Below are 21,820 nucleotides of genomic sequence, written 5' to 3' on the forward strand. Positions count from 1 at the left end.
AAACACAACAATAAGAAAACAAAGAAACCAAGTTTAAAATGGTCAAAAGGTATGAACAGATACATCATAAAACACAACAAGTAAATGGCAAATAAGCACAGGAAAAAATGTACAATGTCATGTATCATTAGGGAACTGCAAATTAAAACATACATACTTATTAAGAGAACTAAAATGCAAAAAGTCATAAAAATAAATGCCAGCAAAGATGTAGAGCAACAAGAACTCTCATTCAGTGCTAGTGGGAATGCAAAATGATACAGCCATTTTGGAAAACAGTCTGGAAATTTCTTACAAAGCTAAACATAGTCTTACCATACAATTCAACAATTATCCTCCTTAACATTTACCCAAATAAGCTGAAAACATGTCTACACAAAAACCTGCACATGAATTTTTACAGCAGCTTTACTCATAACTGTCAAAACTGGAAGCAATCAAAATGTTCCTTGATAGGTGAATGAATAAACAAACCGTGGGTACCTCCATACCATGTAATATTATTCAGTGATAAAAAGAAATGAGGGGGAGGGTGTAGCTCAGTGGTAGAGCATGTGCTTAGCATGCAGGAGGTCCTGGGTTCAATCCCTAGTACGCCCATTAAAAAAATAAGTAAGTTAAATAAAAATTTAAAAAGAAGTGAGCTTCAGTCCTCCAAGACATTTGGGAAGAAGAGGAGAGGAATGAAGAGATGGAACACGGGATTTTTAGGGAAGTAGATATTTTGTATAATCTATAATGGTGTGTACATTAACAGTATGCATTTGTGAAAACCCATACAACTGTACAACATAAAGAGTGAGCCCGAATGTAAACTATAAACTTAATAGTAATGGATCAATACTGGTTCGTCAATTGTAACAAATGCAGCACACTAATGCAAGATGTTAATAATAGGGAAAACTGTGTGGGAGGTGGAGTCTATGGGAATTCTCTTTACTATCTGCTCAATTCTTCTATAAAACTAAAACTGCTCTAAAAAACACAATTAATTTTTTTAAAATAATAATTACTGGCTCTTTCTCTCTTGACTTCTGAGGCAACACACACACTGTCTATGGAGTGTGTACAGCCTTTACTTTAACCACCAACCCCCTCCGCTGCCATGTATATCTCTCAAAATAAATCTACTTTTATTCAAAAAACTATCTTATTATTATTATAAAACAGTAAGAATGCTATTACCTCATTCTGTTAAAAAAAATGCATGTATGCCTATCTAGACAAAGAGAACATTTATCTTTGTATGGTTGAATTATGGGTCATCTTTCACTTTTTCATTTGTGCTTTTCTGAATTTTCTATAATGAACATATATTACATATAACGCTTTTCGAAAGTGTGAGGAATTTTTTTTTAACTACTCAATAAATTAAATACTTTTGCAAAGCTCACTCCACACAGATTTGTGGGTAACAGTACTGAAAATCTAAACTACTTACCTTGAGGCAAAATAGTCTGGGTCATCCGTGATGCGGCAGTAGGGGCAATAGTGTTACAGTGAATGTTGTTTTTCTTGCCTTCAAGTGCAAGAGTATTTGAAAGGCCCAGAAGACCCAGCTTCGCAGCACTATAATTTGCCTGGCCAAAGTTGCCAAATATTCCTGAAGCTGATGAAGTCATAATGATCCTAAAAGGAAAGTCAATCTGTTAAAATCATCTTGTCTATGTTTTGACAATGTTGCAACTCTAAGCATTTTTTTTCATGTATTACACATGTCAAAAGCAACTCTATATACTTCCATTAGGTCCTTAAAGTCATGATTCATATATCTAAATTAATATTAGTAATAAGAGCAATCTCTCAAAATTCAAGTATAAGATTTAACTATTTTAAAAAGAATCCCTGGTCAGGACCAAATGAACTCAAGTATAAGAATGTGTGTACATTACCTACTGAAAACAACAATAAATATTTATAAAAATAAAATAAACTCTAGATTTACCAATTAAAATATTAGTAAGAAATATCAGATCAAGCAGTTCTAATTCTTTAGTTCTCATCACTTTATACCTCTCCTTATGGATAATATTAAATGACCCAACAAAACAATGCCATCTCATAATCTGACCCAATTTCACTCACTCTGCCTAGTAGAACAAGTAAAATAAATCATATCACTAACTTTCAGAAACTGCTAGGATCAGGATAAGCTAGAAATCTCCAATAAGAACAGGTACCACAAACAACTTACTTCTAGCAGATGTGTGTGAACTCTTAGTTAACAAGGAATAACCTTGACACCACAGTGCATGGAGCCACTTACTAGGTCTGTCACATATAAGCCATGTAGACGCAATCATGAGAGTTCTACCATTCCTAGTTTATAAAGACTAACTCATGTCTGACCAGCACCAGCTGGTTGAAGATAGCCATTCATCTCTCCCTGGTTGGTCACTGGACACACAAAATGATACTTTTGGTTAAAGAATAAAACACAGCTGTATCCTCAATGTTTATACTGCTAAAATACCAGAGAACAGCAGGAAAATCATTAATTATGAAAAGCAGGAGATGAAAAGAAATATAAAGCTGTTCAGCTCAGCTATTCTGTCACTAACTGGTATCAATCTAATGAGAAGACATGTGCCAAAACTACATTTAAAAAGCTTGTGCATATCTGAAGGAGTGTTTCTTGATGTCAAAGCAACTCCCTTCCTCTGTACACAAAAATCCACACACAGCATCCCCAAGCTCCCCTGACAGCCACAGACAACTCTACCTTCCAAAATTCTGTTTCTTCATGTGATCCCATGCTGCCCGGGTCACTAGGAATGAGCCCCGCAAATGAACTCTATGGATTATATCTAAAATAAGAAATTATTTTTATTATATATTTTGTCAAAAATTAGATAGGCATATCTCAGAATCAACACAAGCAATGATTTACTTACATAAAGATGTTCATTTTATACCTAGCACTCAAAATCAAGTATTGTCACACTCTGAGTAATCATTTTTGCTTTAGTTCCAATTACATAACCAATCAGTGGTTCATACCTGTTTTGCCTTTAATTTATGGTCTAATTATTACAGTTTTGTCATAAATACAACCATCTAAATATGATGTCTGTACACATCTAAATACAATGCCATCTTTAATTTATGCCTACTTTATATAAAAATTCGTGAATACAAACACCGAAGAATCTTACACATACAATTGGGACTCAACACAAACATTAGTTAAAGGATAATTATAAACTACATGGGTCATCATCAAGGAATGTTTACAGTATATCTCTATATCCCTATTTTAACCAGGGTTTGCAAATAAATTAGAGAGAGGTGGTGGTGGGATGGGGAGGGGACGATGGTGTTAGGAAATAGGGGAAGAGGAGAGGGAAAAACAGAGAGAAGGAGAGAAGCATATCTGTTTTTAAGAGATGTTATCTAATAAACAGACAACTTGGGGGCTGATTCAGAGAGACGAACGATTCTAGATTTAATTTTATTCTGATGAAAACAGGAGGAAATATCCTAGCCTCATCAGAGCTCAAAGCAAAGCACCAACATAAGTCCCTATGCCAACAAATCTCATCTTTCTCAGCTCCTTTTTCACCCCAGTTGTTACAAGGGAAGAGGAAATTAAAAGACCTTCTTTGCTTAATTCTAAGTCACAAAGGTATATGGCTCCTTCCAGAAGAACTTCTGGCAATATTCCCCAGAAACACACTGTATAAACAATGATCTTATTCACCTCTGTTACCATGCCTGCCACTGTCTCAGCCACCAGTGCCTGTTTTAGTTCTGATGGCCAACGAAAGTAAGGGCAAAGAAGAGCACACAGGGGGAAAAAAAAGTCACAATCTGTTCATTATCTAAACTCAACCTTTCCAACATGACATTACTAATGGAAATTTTTCCTACTTACTAGAAGCTTCAAAATTATATCTGGATTTTTCCCACCTGATTCTCAGATCTCCATTATTTTTAGTGCCTCAGACTCTCTTTCACATACTGTTCCTGCTCTTGAAATAAGAATCACACAGCCAGGGAAGCATGCAAAAAGGCTGTTAAAAACAACTAATACTGCAAGAAAATGCTGACAACCTCTCAAAGAGAAAAAAGGGGAAAAAATGAAAGGCACAAAAGCCTTTTGGATAACTTCTGTCAACAGATTTTAAATTTTTTTAATTTATCAAAAGTTAACAAAAACTACTTTCAACTGTTCATCGTTTTCAGTTGTAAAGTTTATTCATCACTTACATTAGCAGAAGCAAAAACAGGTAGAAGCAAGTTTTTCCTTAAGTGTATACATTTGTCAAATATTAAAAAGCTAAATGGATAAGTATGTTCTACATAGACATAAATTTAAAACAACTTACCCCAGTCTTCATCACTTATTCTACCAAAGGAACGGTCCCTTAGAATTCTGAAAAATTGATATTATATATGTCTAGAGGAGAAAGCAAACTCTTAAGAAAAAAAACTTTGCATGTACATTACTTTACTGAAAATGAAAAAAGAAATACTCACCCAGCGTTGTTGATCACAACATCTACAATATAAAAAGATCCAAGTCACAAATATAAAAGCAAGCTTACTAATTTGCATTTGCTTACAATTCACATTTCTTTCAAAAATGTTCTTTATCCCCCATGGAAAAGTAGGTATAATAGGCAACAAGTGCTATCAGAACAAAATTTTGTATCTAAATCAACAACAAAAAAAATATGATTCACAGCAGCACAAGTATCACACTATATTAGTCTTTTCCTCTCAAACCTACATACCTAAATTTTTCTACCTTTACCTTCTGCCAAAATTCTATGAGCTTATGTAAAGACTTAGCAGTCACACAACTCTTAGGTTCTTAGAATTCAGTGATAATCATAAGCCATCCCTCATTTAACTTCAAAAGTCACTGAGAAAGTTAAAAATTTAAAAGACTTCTTCTTGCCCCTCGAAAGTCAAAAGCTCATAAAAAATGACTAGAGTTAAAAACTGATGGCCTATCATCAGACATAACTGCCTTCTTCCACTATAAAAAGAAAGGGATTTTTTTAAGGTTCCACCACCATCTTGTGGCTATTTTCACCTTATGATTTCACATCTTCGTGGTCTTTATCCCTCTGTCAGATGGTAAGTGAACATGTCTCCTATAAGCTAACCAAACATAGCTACATAAATACGACAGACAAAAAATGGGGGGAGCACATTCAAACAACAAAAATTAATGTTTTCCAGACTATAAACATGTTGGGCTTATCTGCAGTAGTTTCTCTCCAGTAATTCAATAATTTTCTATTAAGAACATATGGGACTAAATCAGGAACATTATCTAGAGAAGGATGGACTAAACAATATATTTCAAATGCTTCTTTAAAATGAGGATTTTTATTATGTATAATTCATCTTAATTAATTTGCAAGATACTGAATCATTTTAATCTGAATCATTATAATTATCCAAAGAGTCCACTGGATCTTCTATTGCCAAAATACTGATTTATTTTTGATTGTCTAAACACATTTGGGGTATAATTAGTTATAAAATGGATACTTAGAAAATGCTTACAAATTTTTAAAGGCCCTTAAAGTGCAAAAAATATATAAAACAGACACAACACACACACGCATAAAAACTGTTACAGAAAGCCCTTTGTGGAATAAGATAGGGTATGTAAAAAAATTAATTTTGAAAACAAAAATAAAAATTTGATTACCAAAGAGAGTTTTTACTAAACAAAAGTAAAATAACAAATATTTCATTAGAAAGGTAGAAGCTGCTCTGTTAGTACAATAAACACAAAGAGTCATCACCTATTCTTCCAAAAGCATCCAGCGCTGTCTTCACAACCTTCTCTCCTGCTTCCACTGAATCTGAAGGAAAAGAAAATTAATACAAAACTTCAGTAACATCCCTCACAAAAGACTTCCAAATTCTGTGCGTCAGAGCACATGACAGACATTCATTCAACAGAACTCATTTCTAGGGAAAATACATTTATATTGCAGGTACATAACAAACTAAAATACAGGTGATCTAATGTTATAAAGGAAACTTAGTCCTTAAGACAATTCTTTAACCTACAGGAGGAAAAAAAAGGAGGGGGGTAAAGAAGAAGTATTTGACTAATAATATCTAAGATAGCACTGTGCAATAGAACTTTCTGGGAAGATGGAAATGTCCTATTTCTGCACTGCAGCCAGTAACCACAAGTGGCTATTAAGTGCTTGAAATGTGGCTGGTACAACAAAATGAATATTCAATTTTATTTCATTCCTATTAGTTTTAAGTAGCTACATAGGCAAATGAGAATTTGAGGAGGGGAGGAGGAGCACGTTTGATTTGAAAAAGCATGCTCAAGGCTACACCACTACATATGGAAAACAAACTTACTGTTTTTGTAATACTAACTACAAAAAGTAAAGCTCAACAAAATATTATGGCTTCGTTATTTTCTGCTAATCAGCCCAGAAGAAGGGTTCACATCCCCAGAGTTGTGGGTCAAATGGTCAGATGGCAACTCAACATCACCACTGCCTCTTTCTACCTGGGAGGAGCCAGGTTCCTTCCCTGGGACCCTGCCAGCCTTGAGTTAGACCTACAAAAAGAGATACTCAAAGGGTGAAAAAGTAGAAGCCTGCAGATGCACGCAATCTTGTGAGCAGGCTGTAGATGTAAGATTGGCAGCACATCTAGGTTAGCTCTTGAGAACCACCTGCTGAGATGGTCAGTGACAGTTTCCCTGACACGCACCTGCCCAGCCCTTCCAACGGTAAGCCTCAAATTCTCTATTCAAACCCTTCACACTTGGAAAACCTAGAGGGCTTCTGTTTTCCTGACTGCTACACGTTGCATATCAAAACTAGGGGGCGGGGAGGGGAGTCTGGAATCTTTACCTTTAAAAAATTGGTTTTAAAACCCCAGAACTAAAAAAAAAAAAAAAAAAAAAAAAAAGTTGCAAACATTTTTCTAGATCCTCAATGTGGAAAGAAGACACTAAAATGTCTGTCTCATTATTCGCTTGAACACTCAAAACAAATCATATCCTATTTCCTTTCCTCTAAAATTTCAAAAAAAAAAAAAAAACCCACCGGCAATCTAATTTTATCCCTGGTCCAAAAAAAAAAAAATCTAATTTGCGGAAGTCAGTAAGCACTGGCTTTGTAAAATAAATCTATTCAAGAAGGTTCCTTACAAATACTATCAGAATCAATACATCAAATGTAAAGATTGTATTTGCTGCTCTTCTCGTGGCTTTATTTTTAATGTCAAGCCTAATTTTGACTCTTAAGTTTTTATAATGATAAGAAAGTTACATATAGCAATGATAACTTGTGCAGTATGGAATATGAAGTCTGGGTACAGAAAGGGGGCATTTCACTTCTTACACAATATTGCTTTAAGAATTTTTCTAAGAAACAATTTTAAAAAAATAATTTATTATTCTGTAGAAAAAAAGACTTTTTACACAGAGCAGGTCTTTTAAGAACAAGAACATATTCACAACCAATTCTACAATAATGTACTGAATATATCATGTGCTTATTAATAAAAAAATTAAACAATAGAATAAAAGTTAGACTCATGAAATAATCTACATCAAAAGTTTAAAAAAATTCTCACATATTATATAAAATATGTAGCCAGACTTTGTCAGACTTACGTACAATCTAATTTCATAATTACACTGGAATCCTGAGATATTTGCTCAATGATTATTAACATGAGAAGTAGCATTAGCAGAGAAAAAAATAAAACAGTATAGTCCTCTCAAAAATCATACCATAGTTGGCCACTGCTTTTCCACCTTTTCTTCTTATTTCTTCAACAACCTTATCAGCAGCTGACGAGCCTTTACCAACTCCCTTGAAGTCTCCTCCTAGATCATTCACTGCAATGCAAAAGTAAGTAAGAATTCAGTTCTAGCCCTTAAAAATATGAGTTGGAAATGAAACACTCTAAGTGTATTTCTTCAGTCATCTGCCCAGTTCCCTCCTACCCTATTCCACCTTACTGAAAGCACCATGAGATATGTACCTTTAAAACACGCCTTCTTGTTTTTAAATATAGATATATAGATATGTTTACACATAGGTTCATGTCATGAAATTTTTAACTGTGCAATGTTTTTCCTTTTTTGTAAAGAAAAAGAACATAATTCAAGCCACTTTTAGCAAAAAGAAGGAAAAGAAAGAAACCTAAAGATCAAAATTAATATTAAACATACAGGAAAACAATATGGACATTCTTCAGAAAATTAAAAATAGAACTGCTATGTGATCTAGCAATCCCACTTCTGGGTACTTATTCAAAAGAACTGAAATAAGGAACCAAAGAGATAACAGCACCCCAATGTTCACTGCAGCACTATTCGCAATAGCCAAGGTGTGGGAAAAACCTACTGATTGACAAATAAAATGGATAAAGAAAATGTGGTACACACATACAATGGAGTATTACTCAACCTTAAAAACAAAGAAGGAAGTTTTGCAATATATGACAACGTGGATGACCTTTGAATACAGCATGGTAACCTAGTCACAGAAGGCCAAATACCACACGATTCTACTTACATGAAAGTATCTAAAATAGTCAAACTCATAGAATCACAGAGTAGAATGGTGGTTGCAGAGGTTGGGGAAGGAGAAAATGAGGAGTTGCTAATCAATGAAGTTTCAATAATGCAAGGTGAGGAAGTTCTAGAGATCTTATCTGCTGTACAACACAGGGCCTATGGTTAATAATAGTGTATTGTACACTTACAAATCTATTAAGGAGGCAGATCTCATAGTAAGTGTTCTCACCACAATAAAAAAAAATGGTTAAATAAACAGTGTGAAATATCTTCTCCACGTCATGAAAGCTTGTTTACAGGAATGGTGATAAAGAGCAAGTGCAATATTAAACTCTTGGAGAAGCACACTTGTGAACTTCCATAAAACACAGTGTCATAGTCTAAAAATGAAAGAAACAAATAAAGACTATTTATTCAAAGAGACCAAAAATTATATACACAACTAATATGTGTTTAGTCACTAATTTATACCATATATATGATTTACATGTTTAACAACTGACCACATTGACCATATAACATCTCCCTATATTCAAAATTTTTGTGGACTGGGGTATATTTTTTATAACAATACATTTTATCAATCTTACTGTAAATTAAAAAAATGCTGCAAAGAGACAAAATAATGGGGAAAGGTTTACATTATCCCTCAGAGATTTAAAAAAAAAAAAGTGGTACAATTCTCAAGATTAAATTCCTATCAATTGTTCATTTCCAGGCAATTACTCAAATGACAGGAAACAACCAGTAAAAATTATCAAGATTTTAAGACTTGCAGCTTTTACAACCCTTTTTATCTAAGCAAGGGAAAGCTCAAAAGCAAACTGGCAAAGGAAACATTTAAGTAAACAAAGAATTGTTCAATTGTGCAATGAAACATTACCCCCAAGTGGAAACTGTTTAAAGTACAGCCATGTGCAATCAAAGGTAAGCACTGAAGCCTGGATAATTTACTGTGATCAATGATGTGCAGTGAAACAATATCATAACAGATTTACTCAAGACAAGTCTCTATGCTAGAGAGCACAAATTTAACAATGAATCCCACTCAGTTATGCCACCAACAACAGAGCTAAATTGCAGGGATTACAACCTAAACTAGAAAAGCATGGGTTACATACTGACGGGCTTGGATAGCAATAATGTTAAAAGAGTTTTTGTAATTGTAAACAAAGAGCAATGTAGCCATACTATGTAACGCTGTTACCGCTTAAATGTGTAACTATAATAATAATAATAATAATAATAATAATAATAATAATAATAATAATAGTTTTTAATACCATTACTGCCTTATACTGGTACATATATGTATTTGCATTTTCAAAGACCCATTATGTATATACTGTACATTGCTGCATTTAATCTCCATATAGGTTTTTAGGAGTTTGGCAAGAACAGATGTTCCAATTTCCACAGAAGAGGGAACAAGTTACCTAGCAAAGCTTGAAATGGCAAAATCCAGACCAGAACCTAGACCTACCACAGTAACACCCTGCTCCTCTAATGCTATAAACAAAAGTTTCCTTTATTCTAATTATTTCCACTTAAAAAAAATCTCATTTGTTTGGGGAAGATATAGAGGAAACATTAAGTCAGCCACCTCAGCCAAACAAATAGCTTTTTAAAACAGGTAGTAAAAACGGTAAGATTATGATAGTTAAAGACAGAGCCTTTTCAACTGAAACCATCAAAATATCCCCAAACGTGATATATTCGTAAATCCTCCATATAAAATCCAATTTACACCTCTAAGGAGTTTTTTTTTAAGATGCAAAGTCTTTTGCTTATTTGGCATTTTAAATTAATCAGTGACTTGGATAGTCTATTAAAGACAATGTGGTTTTTTTTTTTTTACTAAAAATCTACCCTGAGATTGAACTAAATACTGCTATATGTCAACCACTAGAGCAGGAATGTAAGGAACCAGAGAATTCTAAAACACACTTAAAACCTATAAAAGTACTCTATTAAGAGGTAAATGGATACCTAAAAACAAAGTACCGAGTTATCAGGTATAGATGGCCTAAAAATCAGACCACATTTTTGTGAGAATGCCTGTTTCCCCACATCCTTACAACAGTGGACATTATCATTCTTCTCAGTCTAACGATTAAATGATTATAAATTGTAGCTCATTATTTTAATTTACCTACATTCCTTTGAGCACTAGTCAGGTAACATTTTATTTTCATGGGCTTATTGATCATTTATATTTCTTATTTTTTGCCTGCTTAAATCACATTTCATTTGAGATGCTTTTCTTTCTTACAGATTTGTACGTGTCCCTCCTTTATAAAAGATTTTAATTTTTTGTCATATGTTATAAATAATAAATTCCTTTATTTAAATGTTAAGAAGGAAACAGAGGTAATATCTGAGCATTAATAATACTTGATGAGTATTACGTACATTGTTTTTCAGCATTTTGTTATGAAAACCAGATTGAGAAATGTGAATCTGTCTTTAGTAATCCTGTTTACTGGACAGGACTTAGCTCTCAGAAGCTGGCTTTCTTGTTCTGTCTCTCTACCCTTTACCCTAGTCTCCTCTGACAATTGGCTTCAAAGACTAGAGCAAGAAACATGCTTGCTCTTGATATGATGGCTGCTAAACCAGCTAAGGGAATATGTCACTTTCAGTTTGACAGGAAAAAAAATGCAAACTAAACTGATCATCACCTTGTTCAAACTGTCCCACCTTCTCAGCATCACTTCTCTGCTGGGGGAGTTATCTCCCAGGCACTCTTTCCCTCCTCCCGTCTCTGAACAGCACATGTCACTGAGCCCCAGGTCTTGTCATCGATTTCAAACGATCACTATATTCCCACTCTGTACCAACACTGTGCCCGGTGCTTTGGGCTCTTAAGATAGACAGTCTGTGCACTGAGAAGTTTCCAGTTCTTTTGAGGAACTGTTTATTGCCATCGTTTCTATTCTATCATTTCATGCCCATATTACTGCAGTTGCCTCCCCACCAAAAAGGGGTGGTCTTTTGCCTCCTCTTAACCTCCCCAGGCGATCAACAGACACTTGCTGGGTAATGGCCCTAAGCCAGACTTTATATTATGTCATTCTTTTGTTCAAAATCTGTAGTGGAACCCTTTTATTCACTGCCTAACTTTCAAGATCCCTTGAAGGTTGGCCTCATTTTATGCTTCAGTTTACTATACGTAGATCCTTCTTTTTGCTCTCAGTGCAAGAAATTGCTTATACAGCAGTTTCTAACTTCTGACTTAATTATAAAGAGTAATAACGTTATAATGCTTTGCATTTGAAGAGTGCTTTATAAGTACATTTAGACATATTCAAATATTTATTCAATCCAAGGATTTGTCAGCACTGAGTCATATCTATCACCAATGACATCTCTATAAACCATTTTTATTTCCAAAGTAAAATGATGCTTCCAATTCTATAAAATTGGAGTAACTTTTATATATATTGGTTATATAAGTGACATCTTTTGCACTGAGTAATTCAAGAAGTGTATGAAAAGATAATAAGGTCAATATTATACTATAAATGGTGTTTTTTTTTTTTGGCGAGGTTATTTACTTTTTTTATCCTTTTTAAGAAATTTAAGCCCTGCAGATTCAAAAAAATCCTTTTCAATCCTTGCCCTATGCCAGTTTCTCCCAAAGGTAACTATTAAGCACTTCCTGGATGTCCTTTCAGACATTTCTATTTTCTATGCTTGATGCCGTTCCTCCCATTTTGATAGTTTCCTACAGCAATCAACAGCATTAAGAAGCATTTCACTGATTTCAGAGCTGTGGGCCCAATGAAGATTTCTTCCTATATTCTGTTTATGTCCTGACTGCTACCAAAAAGTATTCAAAGTGCCTTAAATATAAAATGAACTTGCATGGACTAATAAAGATCAGAAAAGTCAAGAAAATGTTACATCAGAGAAAGAGAAGCCTATTGAAAGGATAAGTTAATAGTTACTCTAGTTGGAGACAGTGTCAGGTTTACCCTTAAGCTTCTGGACAACCAAAGGAAAAGGGGAAAAACAGAGTTCCCATACTGTTTTCATTGTTTGGTAGAAAGATACAATCACTGTAGTTCATCAGGAATCTTTTCCAGAATGGCCATAAATGTATCTGAACGTGGTGGTGGTTTAGAAAGCAGTGTCTTAAATTAGGCACTTTTAATTTAAGGGACCTAAGTTGTCTCAACAACAAGAAGGCTTCAAAGGTCTCCTTAAAGGGAAAAGAAACTGAAAATGAGAGACTAAGTCCTCCAGAGTTCAGTCCTGGGACCTCTTCTCCTGTTTATCTGCAGCCACTCCTGGGTAAGCTGAACTAGTCTCCTGGTTTTAAATACCACCTAGAAACTCAGAATATTCCGATTACATAGCTTCAACCTGCCCCCTCTGCCCCTGCAGAGTCCTATGTCCCACTGCCTACTTAATACCTCCCTCTGAAAGTCTAACGGGAATGTCCCCTCTCTGTGAACCCAGCCCTCCTTCAGTCTTTCCTTTTTCAGTAAACAGCCTTCTCTTTCCCTTTCAGCCCACATCAGCAAATAAGAAAATCTACCTTCAAAATATGTCCAGAATTTAACCTCTGTGGACCACCCTCACCCCTACCACCTGTCTGAATCACCAACTTGTAGGGGGATTACTGCAATAACCAGACAGGTTTCCTCTCCTCCTCCTCCTTCTCCTTCTTCTTCTTAAGAGAAAATTACAAGTGGGGACAAGAAGAGTCAATAGTATAATAAACCACGATGTGATCATCATTCTCTTCAACTTCTGCTCTTGCGCCCCTATAATCTATTCTTCACTCAGCAAACAGAATGATGCATTTAAACCTTAAATCAGGTCATGTTGCTCCTCTATTCATACACTCCAATGGCTTTCCATCTCAACCCAGGTAGAAGCCAGTCCTTACTTGGAACTAAATGGTCCTAAATATTCTGGTCTCCTTTGACCTCTCATCTCTCAATCTTCTTCCCCTGGATGGTTTCACTCCAGCCTGGGGTGCCCCTTGAGTAAATAAAACCACAGGCTCACTTTGACATGATCCTGAGCATAGTGCTCAGCACATGGTAGGCAGTCTCTAATGTTGGCTTTTTTCCCTTTTCAAAAGGTCCAATTCTTGATGTCATTTAATCCCCATCATAATCCTGGAAGTTATTAGGTAATATTTAGAGAGGTCATTCATTGAGAGGGCAGAGCCAGGATTTGAAGCCTGACCTAACTTCAAAGGCAATTCACTTTCCCCACTACAGTTCACCTTGTGGCTGTCAGGATCATACAGTGGTTAAAAACACAGGTTCTGGCATCAGACCAAAGGCACTTAAGACTCATCTTTACCAGTTATTATGTAACTGCAGCATAGAAATCATGTTGATCTCACTTTAGAAGACTGTAATTTCAATTACAAAAGCGTTACTTCTTCAGTTCAAAAAAAGAAAGTGCTCTGCCTTTCTTACTGTCCAAGAAGAGGTTATCCTTGCTGGAAGACTTGGCTCTTCTCTGTGTTCTTGCCCTCAAGATAAAACTTAATATTCAGAGAAATGGATATGGCTCATCTGAGGAAACCTCAAAACTATTCTATTCCCAACGTTCACTTCAGATATGCGCGAACATTTCCTGCAAGATGTAATGTGTACAAAACCAAATTTCCCTTGTGATAATTATCAGCCAAAGGCTAATCAGTTCTTATACCAGATGTCACTCTCCCATTATACCTCACACTATGAAATATAAAATAGAGTAATCCTATTAACATTCAGTCAGAGATGCCCTTAACTTTGGGCTTGGCAAGGTGATTTACTTCAGCCAACAAAACAGGCGCAGATGTGACTACTTCTGAACAGAAGTTCTAAGAGCCACCTCTGTTCCAAGAAGAGCAATGTCCCAGATGGAAGCTGCTTCTTCAGCTGGATCTTGAAATTAGTAAGATATGAAGAGCAGAGACACAGCTGACCAAAAGCTTAAAGGTCATGAAAGTATGATATAATCCTTTATTACTGCAAACCACTGAGATTCATTTGTTAGTCCAGTATAACCCAGCAAAAGTTGACTTGTATGAGAAACAAGCCACCGCCATCTCTTAAGGTCTTACTTCTCATTGGCCTCTTAACTAGTTACAGGATTAAATGATTAGTTATTTTTCCAGAAGTAAGATATTCTGATGTCATCAATCCTACGTTTGCTTACTCAGGTAAAAATATGTTGAGCAGAATAAAATTAACAGAGGAGAAACATTAGTGCACATGATACAACCCGGACGCAGGGCATTTATGTTTAAAAAGTTAAAGCAGAGGGTAGTGGTGGTTAGGGAAGAACACAACCTACTGGTAGCCTGGTCACAGTCCAAAAAGTGGTAGAAAACATCAGTGAAAAGCTCTGCAGTTTCACATAAATCAAACTAAATCTGCCTCTCCAGCCAAGTTTGGCAAATATGTATCCAAGGACACGAATTCTCTGCCTTCTTGGACTTTTACAAGCAATTACTGCAATATCATCCCTAAGGCAAAAACAAAATAACAGACACACCATCCCTGTTGATTATTTTCCTTAGAACTGAAAAACTCCAATCTGAATTCAACATATTCAAAGGTAATAAATAAACAGAGGGTAACTGATCCACACAAACCCATATTGTTGTAAAAGGTTTTATAAAACAGTTTATAAACTAAGATTATATCTTAGTCACAATAAAAAAGGTAGAAATTTATGCAACCAATCTCAAAGACTCACCAATCACTAACCCCCTGCCAAAAAGGCTACATCAAACAATAAAAGAACCAATGAACAAAGTACCTTCTTTACAAAAGGCAATAATCTAGGTCCTTTAGGAGATATAGAAGGTATTTGCACTTCTAAAATTGAGTGGAAAAGACATAAGCAAATAAAAAGTTATAAGATAAAATATTAATAAATAAATAGCAGTATTTTTTGAAAGAAAAAAATAGTAATGACATGTACCTTTAGGCCCTGACATTTCCCAAGAATGAAATACTCTTGGGAAAATCTGGCAATGAAGGCCTGAAATACACACTTTGGCCAAATATCATATGTCAAAATGTTTCCTTGTCACAAAAAGCAGATTGGATTAACAGACAGTGGCAATGACCTTCAACAAGGAACATCCAAAGTCTCTCTGTCCCTTCCGTAAAGACAAGCTACACACCCACACTGAAGGAGAAGAGTGCATTAAGTGTCCTGCTTAGCTCTTCTTTGTTTAGAAAACCCGGGTGCTTGTTTACTCTTTTCTTACACGTTTCCGTAAACTAATTGGGGGAAATTCGCCTCTCTGTATTCCCCAGTAAGATGTAGGAAATCTGAGACTGGGAGGTCACTGCAGGCCAACAATTTTAGCTCAGGAAAGATGTTAATAAAGATTGGGCCATAACATCTGCCCTACACACCAATCCAACTCAGAGCACTCATTTTGTTATTTTCCACAAGGCTTGGCTGTAGACAAATTCACTCCTATGCCCTCACCAACTGCCAAGTATATCAGGCCAGGGCAAACCACTGAGATTACTAAGATCTCCCACCTTTGGAATTCTTCAATACAGCATCTTCCAACTGACCCCCTCCCCATAAAACTCATGCAAATGCCCCTTTAATTACAAATTATAAAAACTGTTGTAAAAGCATCCACTTGAAAACTTTTGAAGAAAGATTTTTTAAAACCCCACACTTTGGATTCCTTGATTTCAAACTTCCAGTTATGAAAATGCACTTATTTCTTACCCTATCAATATATTTAAACTCAGAAGGACTCATCTTGCACCAGCCTTCTACACTGAAAAATTACAGCCCACACTTTACCAAACTCAAGAATTTCCTTTTATACTATGAATACCTGCCCATCTTTCTCAATTCTGTTAAGTTGCAAATTCTGTGAAACTAGTTTACCTTAAAAAGTAAGTTAAAAAGTCAGCCTAAAACAGGAAACAATTTTTCTGACAGGAGAAAAAATTAGTGATGAAATTTGACCTTGACAAATTATTTGATGTAAATACAAAGGTGTCTGGCTTGTGAAGACTGTATTTTAGTTCCCAGCTACTGATTAAAAAGAAAAATATATCAACTTACCAACAACGGATGCACCTCTTTCTGCAAAAGCCAGGGCATAGGCTCGGCCCAATCCTATTAAAAAACAAAATAATCATAACGTTGAGCAAAGGACAGCATAATTTTTTTGGCCCACTCAACTCAATCCCTATTGCAAAGTAACTGGTGAGCAATTAATTACATTACAAGGACAGAGTCCCTGTTGGTACTCTCAGCCTCTACTTTATCCTCTTCTACTTGCAGAGGTTGGAAAGGTTAAAATTGTATTCTACCTATTCTACCTACCATTTCTTACCATTCTGCCTAGATTCTAGGATGCTAGATGTGAACTGGGTTCCACCTTTGAACACATTTGCATGAAAACTGGAAAGAGGAAATGAGGCAGAAGCCAGCTCATTGTGATTTCTGACTGTTGATGTTGGTTAAGAAGCTGATTTCTTGAAAATTCCTAGGTATTAAGTGGATACAGTGGCACCTTCTTGACTAGCTCCCTAATCTCTGGCTGGCAGCTTCTACTCTCTAGATCCTGAGGTCCAGGGACTGTTTGGGCTTTGACAGTTCCAATGCCAGCCTCAGAGGTAGTAGCTCCCCAATGGACCAGTTTTATATTGTTCCATAAGTAATTCCAGGAGGTACTGTCTAAAATCTAACTCCCTATACGAAGTCCTTTCCTATTTCAAATATCTAGTGATTTCTATATCCTGCTCTGAACCTTGACCACACAATCATACACAGGAAATATTTAATTCTGACTCAAAGGTACGAGCTATAAATTTCTGCATTCAAAAATGGACACATACCTATATAAGTTTTCTAGGCATAGAATAAAGACAATATAAGAGACTGGCAATTAGTGGTTACCTCTGGGGAACAGAACTGTCTGACTAGCAACAAGAGGTAGAAAGCTTACTTGTGTATTGCTTAATTTGTTTTAACATGTACACTTTTTGAAATTTAATTGATAATTTAATTGGTAGTTTAAATTTAATTTAAATTAATTGATAAATAAGTACACAGATAACAAATTGAGATGGCGAAATTATCAGGCTCTTCAAAAAAGAACCCAAAATAAAAAGTTTTCCAAAACAAAAGGCTCACCAAAATTTTTATTTTAAAATTTAATCCACTCTGAATGGATAAGACAGAAGTCAGCTAATACAAAACTCCTCATATTTTATCAAGGCTAAAGCACTTGTTCTAAACACGAGGTTTTTAGAGAAATCAAATACTTAATGATCAGAATGCAAAAAGGTTATGGTAGCAAAGTAGAAAATCATCAGATGAAAGGATGGGGTAAGTCTCTAGGAAAGCCTGATCTAAGTTAATCAGAGAATTATCTCAAAATCAAGCTATATAATTCTCTCAAAAGATACGTAAGTGATCTACCTTTATCATAAAGGCCATACAAACTGCACACAAATCTGTATATGAAGTCAAAAATGACATTCTCCTGTTTCCCTCGCATACCACTAGTCCATTAACAGATTCGTAAGTGTCCTCCCATGTTTTTACATCTGTGCTTATATAAACATTATTTAAATACTTTATATGTGTTAGTCTGTCTCCCTAACTAAAATAGAAGGTCCTTTTGGGCTGAGATTTTGTCATTCTTTTGCATTTCCCACGGTGCCCAGCAGAGCTTTACAGTCAAAATGCACAAAAAGTTAAATTCAAGAGCTTCTGTTTCGTCTTAATCCTCTTTCAAATCCTGTCTTAAATCTGCCCCAGATCTAGGCTCATTGTCAGTCATCCTCTCTCCCCCATTTTTCTTTTGACCTTAACTTCTTTAGCACCATCAAATCTCAGCTGATTCTTTTCTCAACCTGCTTGTTTAGCGCTCTCTTCAGTGGGCTAGACTTCTATCGACTTTAAGTTAACAGAGCCCCTGAGACCAGGTCCCTAGACTATTTCACTTTCTAGCTTTACCTTTTACCTTTACCAATCAAAGGAAATCAAATGACTTCCAAGTCTCTCCTGACTTCAGTCTCTTCAACTACTCCAACGCTTCTCGCTATCTCCGGATCTACAATTTGCTATCTTACAACCATCTCAAATTCCAAATGGCCAGATTCCCTCCCTTCACTGCCCAACTCCACCACTCTTACACAGTTACAGCCCCAGCAACCGCTATAGTCAGCTAACGCATACAAATTCCTATTATACCACCAATCATGGCAAGATTGTTTAGGTCTGGACAATTCTAAACCTCTCCTTCCAGGTCTCCCATTAAACCAGTCAATATTTCAAGGTAAACAATAGCACCTGAATAGTGCAAAAATATTTCTGTTCATTTCTAGAATATGAGTGGGTTGGAGTCAGATTAATTCCCAGACACATGCCCAGTAGGCATTCATGGACACCCTCCTGGGATGTTCAGCAATGCCTCAACTCTATAGGTACTTATCTGTAAATGAGAACCCCAAGACCTCAAGGACAACAGTCTTCATGTTAGGTCTGGAATTTGATCTCTAAATCTAGATCTCTTTCAATAATGATGGCCTAATGTGGACCTTATGACAGTCTTAACTTTCCCACAAAATTATATTCCACCCTCAGATCAATATTCAAATCTAATGGCTAGCAACTATATCAAAATCCAGGCTCTTTAAAATATGAAATAATTTATGAACAGGAGGTGCTAAATTCATACTTGTCTAGTCACAATTCATTAACACTTCAGAAAATCAAGGTAGTGCGTTACAGTGCATTTACTTAATGAAACAATAGAAACTTTATAGGTGTACTACGTTTACCATACACCATGTCTCGAACTTTTTTCAAATATAAATGGTATGTGTGTGTACTGGGTCCTGGAGTACAATGTATTTCACACTGTGAGTCACTCACCGTCAAAAGAGGTTTAAAACATGGGTGCATTACTTATTTCCATCAAAAGCAAAGTGTAAACAAAATGTTTTCCTACAAACATGTGATTGTTTTAGAAGGAACATAGCTACGGGTATAAAACATCTTTGACTAGTCAATATTTAAGACATTTTCTGAAAGGAAGCATGATGATCCACTTTATCAATGGAGATGTAAAATTACATTGAATTAACTGACAGAATTTCATTGTGACTTTTAATATATAATTCACATTAATTCTGCATTAGGCCCATTCTAGGTAGAAGGCACTACCAGTAGGGAATCAAAGGCTCATAAGGTCAAGATCCCTGCACTTGGAGGTTATAAACGTCATAGACTGGTTGGAAATAGTGTAGAATCTCCCTGCAAGGCATCCATGTGGGTATGAGTGGTTTGTTTTAATTTTCTGTCCTCTAAAAATAGAGTTATGTCACATAACAAATCTCCGTTTTGCTTGTGAAATATGGGAAGATCTGGCCCACTTCAGAAAGGCCTCTGCTCCCCAGGTCCTACTCCACCTCACTCTCATTTTATTCCCTTATCACTGGCCTGAGTCCTGAAAACACTTGAGTTTACAATCCATGCCAAGACTTCAGTGGACTTGGCAGTACGGTACTTGGCTTGGTAAGCATACAAAGTCCAACTAGAAGGACTTTTTAAGTTGACCTGTAAATACGGTACTTGGTTTGGTAAGCATACAAAGTACAACTAGAAGGACTCTTATCAGATGCCGTTTTTAGAGAAGGTTGAACTTAAGTTCCCTCTGGTGAACTTAAAACCATCTGACAGAGGGAAAGATGATTGACTTTTCAAAAGCAAAGGACTGACACCTCTACTCCTCTGGCGGTGATTCCAGCCCCCAGACAGCTTTTCTGCCACCTTTAAAAGACTTGACAGAGGCCTAGAGTCTATCCGCAGGGGAGTCTCAAATGACGTGCACAGACAAGCGTCGGGAAGAACTTTTACCTAGTTTTGCAACCCAACCTGGCCCGTCTTCTCACGCAAGAGCTGAAACCTGGAGAAGCTTCGAAAGCGGAGGCAAGCGGGATGCGCTAGGAGTTGCTGGCTCCCCTCTCAAGGCCGGTCAGCCTCACCTCTCCCTCAGCAGATTCGGCGCCCGGGGAACGGTCGTTGTCCGTCCTGCCACCTCCCCACCAGTCGCTCGCTTCCCCAAGCCGCCCCGCCTCTGCTGCCCGCAGCCCTGCCGTTGGGCCCGCATCTACCGTTTTACCTCAGGCTGAAAAGGGAGGCTCCCTGCACGAGAGAGATACAGACGCCAGCCCCCCCCCGCCTTCACCAGCTTACCTCCCCCCGCGCCGGTGACCAGTACCACCCGCCCGTCGAACCTCAACGGCGAGGCCATAAGTCCAGCCTGTAGCGACACAAACACACACCGAGAACCACTGACGCTCAGACAGCCGGAATGGGAGCACTAAGGGAGTGCCCGGGGCGGGAAGGCAGTGGACTACACGTTTCTGAGGAGGAGACGGACGCCTAGTTTTCCAAGTGCGCCTGCGCGGGGAATCCCTTGGACCTCTGGGAAATGTAGTCCAGTCTGCCTCCAGTCACGGCAAGAGCCTGCCAAAGAGGCTCGGCCTTAAAGAGCCAGTTCTGCAACAGGGAAGTAATGGGAGCTGTTAGGACCTGTGTGGTAAAATGGCTGGCTCGGCTAACCTTGAATAGCCTTTCACTCAACGTTTTGTCATTCACTCAACAAGCCTTTCCTGGATTTAGGCGAGGATGCAGCCCCTATCCTTAAGCAGCTTTCAGAAATAACCCCAAAGAAGTAAAGAAACACTTACTGATGGGTGAAAAATTTCTCAGAATGTAATCCCTGGACCTCCTGGATGGGAATCATCTGGGAACCATGAAAATTGCAGAGTTTTCCCTAATGGAATTCGGCTGGTCTCCGGAATGGAACTGTTACAAATTGGTTGATTAGACCTGCGCGGTGGTCCTATCCGGTGCGGAGACCTCTTGTTTCGGCCAGGGAGGTTCTTTTTCTGCTAGAATTCGCACAGCCAATGATGAAACCAATGCTGAGACTGGAACTGCACAAGTTTTATTCAATTGGCAAGGTATGGAGAAGCAGGAACTTAGTTTGCAAATCAACTTCTCAACCCAGTCTGGGTGGAGACACCATGTATAGCAGAGCTGAGGTAAAAAGGAGGGAATTGGGAAAAGTGGGAGGAATACTTATAACTTATCTTAGAACAGAGGTGTGGTTTAGATCCAGAACTGATGCAACATTCTTTTTCGGTCCTTGTATGAGCTTTTCCGGTTGTTGTCATGGTAACTGTCAACTGTTATGGCGGTGGTTGGTGTGTCATTTAGCATGCTAACATATTACAATGAGCATACAATGAGGCTAAAGGTACACTGGAAATC

At 37.0% G+C, this 21,820-nt stretch overlaps 1 protein-coding gene across 4 annotated transcripts in view; it reads right to left on the reverse strand.

Moving 5' to 3' along the window:
- HSD17B4 (hydroxysteroid 17-beta dehydrogenase 4) overlaps positions 1-20,961 on the reverse strand; it is a 74,208-nt gene extending 53,247 nt beyond the window's left edge. For 3 of the 4 annotated variants that reach the window (XM_072957896.1, XM_072957894.1, XM_072957889.1), the window contains exons 1-8: positions 20,738-20,961; positions 16,589-16,642; positions 7,736-7,843; positions 5,766-5,825; positions 4,480-4,501; positions 4,329-4,375; positions 2,723-2,807; positions 1,442-1,629 (exon numbers count right to left, since the gene is read on the reverse strand). In XM_072957896.1, the coding sequence (XP_072813997.1) occupies positions 1,442-1,629; positions 2,723-2,807; positions 4,329-4,375; positions 4,480-4,501; positions 5,766-5,825; positions 7,736-7,843; positions 16,589-16,642; positions 20,738-20,795 (622 nt within the window). In that variant the 5' untranslated portion in view covers positions 20,796-20,961. Of the gene's footprint in view, positions 1-1,441; positions 1,630-2,722; positions 2,808-4,328; positions 4,376-4,479; positions 4,502-5,765; positions 5,826-7,735; positions 7,844-16,588; positions 16,643-20,398; positions 20,420-20,737 lie in introns of those variants that run through there. The other variant, XM_072957899.1, reaches the window with a different exon arrangement.
- Positions 20,962-21,820: the final 859 nt, after the last annotated feature.

This window comes from Vicugna pacos, chromosome 3, assembly GCF_048564905.1.
Source record: "Vicugna pacos chromosome 3, VicPac4, whole genome shotgun sequence".
NCBI classification, from domain to species: Eukaryota; Metazoa; Chordata; class Mammalia; order Artiodactyla; family Camelidae; genus Vicugna; species Vicugna pacos.